This window comes from Teleopsis dalmanni, chromosome X (genome assembly GCF_002237135.1).
Source record: "Teleopsis dalmanni isolate 2A chromosome X, ASM223713v2, whole genome shotgun sequence".
Lineage (NCBI taxonomy): Eukaryota > Metazoa > Arthropoda > Insecta > Diptera > Diopsidae > Teleopsis > Teleopsis dalmanni.
In genome coordinates, this window is record NC_051848.1 from 91136860 (window position 1) to 91145001 (window position 8142).

Here is an 8142-nt window from a genome sequence, read left to right on the forward strand (position 1 = left end):
TTCACTTTTATCATTACAATTTCCTTTTTTTCTAAGTTACGAATTTCTCCTTAGACGTTGTTCACTCCATTTATTCACTTTCTGCGTGGTCATTCTCTTCTCTTGTACCCTTGTAAATTGCTGGAAAAATATGATTTTGTGGACTCTCTTCCGACATCATTATAATACAAGTAGTATCTCTGTTTATCAGTTTATGTGTTTGTTTTGGGTGAGATTAAAATCGATGTCAATCTGAGTCAATGCAAAAACACCTCATCTAGCCACTTCAATGAGACGGGTCTAGAGAATTATACAAGTTCATTGTACAGAGTTTATTTCTAGTACAAGAATTTACATCTGTCTTTCAAGAAGCGCAAAATACTTGGAAGTGGAGTACAAATCCAAGCCTAAAGAGAGCACAACAAAAACAAAAAAGGTGTCATTCTCATTTAACTAAAACTAAGCAAATAACCAGATCAGACGAAACATATTTCTTTTAATATATTATCTTAATGATCCACAGTTTATAATTACAATGCTCTTTAACTTAAATACTTCCGTTAACAATTTTGATCTCATAATTTCAAATAAGTTGTAATAAAACACAAGACTGTGTAATTCAATTAAAAGTCTTGATTTAAAAAATTTATAGTAAAATGTCAAAATATATATTTAAAGCAACTAATTTATACTTAAATAATTATAATTATACAAAAATGTTTATAAATATTTAATAAATTTCAATTTTATTGTTTAAGTCTTTGGTTTTGCTTTTTGAAATGTTTCACTTAAGTTTGTCTTTTAATTGTCTTCAGTCTTTCAATTTTGCTTTTCAACCAATTATGTTACTATATGAATTTAAATTCCTACAACTGGATTATCTAGTCTAGTAGATTGCAAATGATTGTTTCATTTAATATACAAATTATACCTCATTCTTAAGAAATTTTAAACATATTAGAATTTATTATATGTTAACTATTTTTTCCATATTTTTTAAACGAACGTCTTTAAATTGTCATTATAACAACTACATTAGAATAAAATCAAATGAAAAATATTTAATAACTGGCTATTAAATATGTATTTTATATTTAATTGCCTGTATATTTATATATCGTATATATTTCATATTTAATTCATAAAAAATATTTTAATTAATTTGATTAATTGTTCTAAATTTAAAAAAAAATTAATGGAGCTGTAAAATAATAAAATTTTAAAGCTTGACCGTCTGTCCGTCCAAGTAGCTGGCAAATTAAGCTGGACTTAAAATCTATAGATTAAATTAAATATAACAATAACGATTTTAACAAAATTCAAAACATTCAGTTTGCTCAGTACATTTTCATAACATTTCGATTTGAAGGCTAAAAGTTATAGTCTTCCAACTCGCTATGTCGCTATTCGCTATATTAAGTGTGAATGGCGCAGCCCGGTCTTGTGCCATACAAAACCTTCAATTCCGGGTATATTATAGTGCGGATTATTTTGTTTGTTTTGCGCATCAGCCAACCACGATTATATTCGCTTTCATATATTTTGGTGCCCGGCTTATGCACAAGAAATGCATTGTCTAGTATGTGGAACTCATAGTCGAGAGCGCAAAGTGCATACGCCTGAAATTAAAAAGAAATTATTTAATTTGATTATAAGTATTGTTAAAACAAAAAACAAAAAGAAAAAACAACAAAAACAAAGTTCTTAACATCAGTTACTAAAGTAAGTAAATCTGATTTGATGAAAATAACCCAAATTTATTTATCTTTTAATTATTCATTTTCAATATTAAACTAAAATGAATTAATACGATTTAATTAAAAAAAAATATATACCATATATCCTTTCTGTTCACTTCACTATTTACATTTTTACGCATATAAAATCGAGCATTATAAAAAAAATAAGAGATAACACACTCGTAATGAGAAGAAGCAGTCGATGCTTTATTTAGGTAGACAAGCAGTCGATGATCAACTAAGCTATCGTATTACATATATGTGTATATACAGTCAAACTTCCATAACTCGCACTTCTATAACTCGAATAAAAATATTGTCACGTGCCAATAGGAATATGGGGAAAGTGCATTCTATAAGTCGAATTTTTTTTTAAGTATAAATCCGATTTGGTGTTAGGAGAAGTCCCTTCTTCCAAACCAAATGTTTAATTTTTTCTTTCCTATGCTGCTTCTTTGTGCAAATGCCAGTCGCTGACATTTGTGCAAATGCATAGAATTGGCATTTCGTCCGTCGAATATAACCTCTAAATTGCAACCGCTTGATTAGGGAGTTATTCAAAATTTAAAATGTGCCTATCGCAACGGAATCGTAAAGGAAGCACTAAAGCGTATAGAAGCAAACAAAAAGCAGGGTATATTGCTGTAAGTAGTCAAACGATAGAGCACTGCTATAAAAAACTAGATTTGGTCAATTTTCTACATGGGACCAACAAGACGACATATTCCTTTAGATTTCTCGAATAACATTGATGAAGACCGTGAATTGAAGTAAAATAAAATAAAAGTAAAAGTAAAGTAAAGTAAAGTAAATAAAATTACTACTCTTAACTACTACTCTTAACGTTTATATTGAGTTTGACAATGAAATGTGTATATCAAGCTTTCCTACAGATGACGATATTATTGGGCATTATTGCTCTGAATTAGTGGACCCGATTCTAAGCGCAACGAGAAGTGATAATGAGGGTTCGGTGGGCGAAATTGTTCATCAGCCTACCAAGAATGAAGTAGAAGACTCTTTCAAAATTCTTGAATTTTTTTTTTACAAACGAATGATACTACAACTGATGATCACTATAAGGTTTTAAATAAATTATAAGGAATTGAAATTTTCAGTAAAAGAAAATAAGAAAAAAAATTAAAATCCCAAACCCTAATTTTTGATTATTTCTTTTTTCGATGTCTACATAAGTCGAACTTTTTCTTTGCAAAATGGTACTTCGAGTTATGGAAGTTTGATTGTATTTAAATGAACAAAAAAGTAATACCCTATAGTAAGAAAATTAGGCTTCTGAACTAAACAAGTACGCGTGCCTATCTTTTCAAAAAGTCATTCCTTATTTTATCAGTCCAAGTTTAAAAATGTCAAACATTCAATGATTTTTTCGTACTTCGGTGTTAATAGTGTAGGTATATTTGAATTACGCGGGTAGTATGGAGTGGATAACAATTAAGCGGACACTACTACAAAAATAGAGCGCTAAACACTTATCTTAAACTTTACTTCAAATTCGACCAAACAAAAACTTTAATCAAATTTCTTTTCATTAACACAAAAATCTTATTTTTTCTCAAATGATCTGTTTAACTGCTTTGGTAGATAAATAAGCACGTCATCAATAATAACTAATTTAGGAATGTTTAAGTAAAGACTAAGATAAAGACTTCGACAAAAACTATTTTCTAGTGTGTTCACTCTCTTGGCACATTCCTAAGCATCCCACTGAAAGCAAAAAAAAAAGTCTTGTATGCAGAGAGGCGTCACATTCCTATTTGTTAAGAGACTTCAAATTTTATTGATAAAAAATTTATTCGAAAAAATAGTGTTATATTCTTGTTCCACTAAATAAAACCTAAAAGCGCATTCATACTAGCAAGAAGTTGTCCAAATTTACGCATATTTAAATTTTTTCAACGCACCTGTGTAACTTTATCACATTTTCCCTCCCAACTGATTCGTTCATCGTAATGTGGATCAGCATGAGTACCTATATGGACCGGTTCCCAGTTTACGAAGTAATTGATACGTTTCCCAATATAGAAGACGTTCAGTTCCTCTGTTTCGTTTGCAACCATCCATTCTTTTGATTTTGGCATGCGGTGGCAACTAGCGCCGCCGGATTCCTGAAAGGGAATCGCCTTACTAGTACGCAGCATTTCCTGCAGTTCAGTTTTATTCCGCGGCACTGCTGAATTCGTTTCGACTTTAAAAATTGGAAGCGGAAAGACTCTGTCGTGTAAAATTAATTATCAAACAAATATGGATTTTATAAACTTTAGTACATACCTGGGAGCTGTGCGTTGTAAATACGTTTCATTTCGTGCAATCATTTTTAAAAATTTGTTCACTAGAACCATGCTTGGATACATTTCCATATCAGAAGCGAGTATGAAATGAGTAAGTGCAGCATCACGTGCGATATTGCGGCCCACGTTAATAGGATAGAAAAGTTGCTTTTGAATTCTATACAAGCGATCTACCATAGCTCCAAAGGTTGCCCGCTTCTTACAGTTATGGCCTACTTTTAAAATATCCTGATGCATGGGAACAATTTCTGGGATATGTTTTGTATTGAAATATATGTGAAATGTGGCATACATGCGAACAAGATTACTCTCGGGTAGACAGTCTCGTAAATATCTAATGGAATCGAGTGTTGGTTGAAAATCATTACCCGGAGCATACAAAGCTATACTGACAGGTGCCTTCCATCTGTAAAGGAAAATAAAATAATAAATAAGATTTTATGCAGTAATTAACATCCACCTTTCTAGCAATGGTATTAGACTATCCAAAAACGTATAGTCCGCATGCGTCGTATAAGTAATAGATTCATGGCACTTCAGTTCGCCATGATCGGCACGTACATAGTTTTGTAACACCCAAAAATCACCGCGCTGCAAGATTTCAGGTTTGTAAGGGCGATCATAGCAGTTAAGTAAGGAGCGCAATCGATTGCCAAAACCTTTTTCATCGCCTATCACAATGTTTTCATCAGTTTTGGAGATAGATTCAGTAGCTATTGTATTTATCATATTTGCAGGGTCGCCTAAATTTGGATTAAGCTCTGCGGATTCTGCAATTTTACGTAACTGCATTACTGATGCGGCAGACGGATCTTTAAACCGATTAATATCAATTAATAGTGATTTTAATTGAACAACTGGTGCCTTATCAACTGAAATTGGTGGCTCCTGTAAATAAAGTAAATTCATAAATAATAGCATTTAAACTCTTGAAAAACTCTTATGTGCTTACATGTTCGTTTAGCGAATCTTGAATATTAATATCACTTAAAATACGTTGCTGTTGCATATTCAGTTGTTGCTCTTGCAAGATGAATTCGGAGCCAGAAGTAAAAGTGTTTCTGCCTCCAGACAACAAGTATCTACCAATCCAGAATATAAGAACTACGTTGAACAAAATTATACAATGCAACAGGTAGCTGCAGTGATTGCATATTTTTAGACCCATTAGCGTGAAAGCCATCTTTAGTACAGTATTTAACTCTATCAATTATATTTTGAATTCTATCTGCTTGTAAGAAAATTCTATCTGCTTGTAAGAAATATCTGAAAAAAATTATTGAAATAATTTAAAATAAGAAAAGATTTTTGACAGGTTAATCAATAGTGCCACATTAAATTTTGAAAGCATATGAGGACATCTCCACCTTAAGCCCCTTGTCAATGGCGCTTTACGCAGGCGACACGTGCTTGTTTTATTCTGACCGGGATGCCAGAAATATAAGCAACACCTTACAGAGAAATATAGACCTCATGGTGGAATACTTCCAGAAATCGAAAAATTAAAATTAATAACGACAAAACCAAGGCTATATTCATAACACGAAAGAGAAGGCAGCATCCTCTAGGAGTGAGCGGCAGTAGCACGGAGATACGGTGGGAGGAAAGCATAAAATATCTAAGAGTCACTTTTGACAAACAGCTTAATTGGTATAAACATATGAAATGCAAACGGAATAGTTGCTCTAAAACTCTACATCTCCTTAAGCCGCTGTTTAATAATAATCGCTTCACCCTTAAAAATAGAAAGTTATTATATACTCAAATAATTAGGCCCTGCTGCACTGCTGTACAAATGTGTAACATACAGCAAAGCCTCAAATACTGCCATAAAGCAATTACAGATAGCACAAAATCTGGCTTTAAGAAGCCTAATTAGGATTTCTTGGCATATTAGAACAAGAGACATGCATAGAGATCTAAGAATCGACTCAGTGAAAAAATATATCAAGGACAGAGCCCTAGAATTATTCACAAAAGTTGATACGTTGAGCAACCCCGCCCTTACAAACCTTAAGTCCATCTCAAGACGCACCGGAAGATATGCTGATCTACGGTCCGTCATCAGTTAAAAGATAAATAAATGATAATAATTCTAGTATAGTTAAAGCTTAGTGTGGGGCAGAAATAAGCCCACCAGCCACAAAAGAGTAAAAGTGCGCAATAGCACTAACCCAAATCACAACAACAACATGACGTAAGAAATTTTTAATGAATTTATCAGTCTATAAAATTTTATTATAAACTTTTTATATTCAATTGAACAGGGAAAATATTTGTGTTTTTTACTTTTCGCTTTAGTATTTTAATTATATTCTATTATAACAGTTGAGAAAAATTTTGAAACAATACACACGATTGAAGTTCAAATACAATATTAAAAAATAAATGTTAACATTTTCATTACACGCGATGGACAATAGTTCTAAGTCGAAGTTCTAAGAGGGTAATCCAGAATCCATTAACAAAATGTATAGTTCATATACATGAACTATAATGGATAAAATTATCCACGTTTTTCTTTTATAATTGTTTTATTGCTTATTACCCCCTAAAGAAACTTTACAAGAAGATCTCAGCGGGTTACCACAACAACAACAACAGTGACATAGAAAGAAACTGGTTATAGTTAATGTGAAATGGCGTAGAACAATTGGCGTTTGACGTATTTTTGCACTTGCACTAGCTTTCAATGTACTACATACAGCGGTTAAAACGTAATAATTACTTTACATTTGTCTACCTTTGGTAATAGCACCATTCGGCTATATGCACTGAGAGCATCATGATGATGTTTTTCAATCGTTGAAGCAATAACAGCAAATTTCCTTTTCAATCTAAATTTACCTTCCTTTACCTTGCTGGCCTTATTACAATTGTTGTTTTCATCCTTTAAAAGCAGTTTCAGTCAACATTTTGATAAGACTTTGGTGCAAGATTTTTGCTTGTTGGCAGATTAACCTCGGACAAACTATATTTGTTTTTGTTGAAAAGGCGGAACCGGTGCTGAAGATACTATACTAGTAGCAATTCACCAATCTCTTTTAGCTGGCACGCCCCACTTCATATTTTCACTCAATGTTCCCGCTACCTGTCACCTCATCTGGTTACATATGACTTCCGGCATTTTCAAGTTTTTTCATCCATTCATGAAATGTTTATTCACTTCTAACAACATTATATACCTCATAGTCGGCTTTTACTATTAACTCCGGAACCAAAAAAGGATTTCCAATTATTTTGTTGTTGCTTGTCTGCTCTTTTAAATACTCAGTCAGTTTATCGCGCACCTCTTTATGTAAAAAATTACATCGTATATCAACAACAGCGCAGAACCAATGCGTGACACTTAAATTCCTTCGTTCCACTCCTTTTTAATATCAGGTACTTTAAGAAACTATTCGCTTTAAGATATACTTGAAATCAGAGAATAGCTTTTAATAAAACAATAAAATCTTGATATCATCTAAACATAAATATTGCGAATTCACAGCTGTCACCGTGACAGCTGTGCAATTCAAGTGCGAAATCGCGTACAGCGAGCTATGCATTGTGCCTACGCTGGAAATTATTTAATTTTTTTTATACTTATAATTTCACTTTGAATGAATAAAGTCATTCCAAAATTAAAAATAAATGTATTGCTAATATAATTAAGAAATAAATTTTAGATACATATACTTACCAAATATGAAGTATATTATGAATATCTACGTGAAATATTTTATTTTGAAATTAACGTATCAAATCTGTCGACGATAAATTAGTAATAGTAGGATCTATCACACAAATTTTAAATTTGTTCGCAATATATCATAATAATTTTAAATGAAGTTTATTGCAAAGATAGAACAATTTGAATTTCATTGAATAATACAATCTCATTTCAAAAAGATCAAATTAACGATGCCGGTTTTATATATTATGTTCAGACACACCTTAATTTTCCAAAAATCTTAATTTCATTTTCGACAGAGGCACTCTCATCTCTACAGGGCATCTCAATGAGAATATTGGATTTCCGTTTAATGGAAACTGACTAGATTGCATACAGACGCCTGCATATCGTTGAGTCTTTCCATCTTGTATTAAAAATGTCATAGAAAGACAGAAAG

At 32.0% G+C, this 8142-nt stretch overlaps 1 protein-coding gene across 3 annotated transcripts; it reads right to left on the reverse strand.

Moving 5' to 3' along the window:
• Nucleotides 1–1148: 1148 nt before the first annotated feature.
• LOC119688759 (beta-1,4-glucuronyltransferase 1-like) lies at nucleotides 1149–7794 on the reverse strand. Of its 3 annotated transcripts, none has more exons than XM_038103427.1 (6): nucleotides 7713–7794; nucleotides 4980–5293; nucleotides 4488–4915; nucleotides 4008–4433; nucleotides 3641–3950; nucleotides 1149–1598 (listed from the first exon to the last, which is right to left on the reverse strand). In XM_038103427.1, exons 2-6 carry the CDS (start codon nucleotides 5208–5210, stop codon nucleotides 1395–1397), a joined length of 1599 nt encoding a protein of 532 aa, XP_037959355.1. In that variant the 5' UTR covers nucleotides 5211–5293; nucleotides 7713–7794; the 3' UTR covers nucleotides 1149–1394. The 3 variants fall into 3 exon arrangements, with proteins under 3 accessions (XP_037959355.1, XP_037959356.1, XP_037959354.1); XM_038103428.1 differs by lacking the exon at nucleotides 7713–7794 and adding an exon at nucleotides 6875–7610; XM_038103426.1 differs by lacking the exon at nucleotides 7713–7794 and adding an exon at nucleotides 6771–7610.
• Nucleotides 7795–8142: the final 348 nt, after the last annotated feature.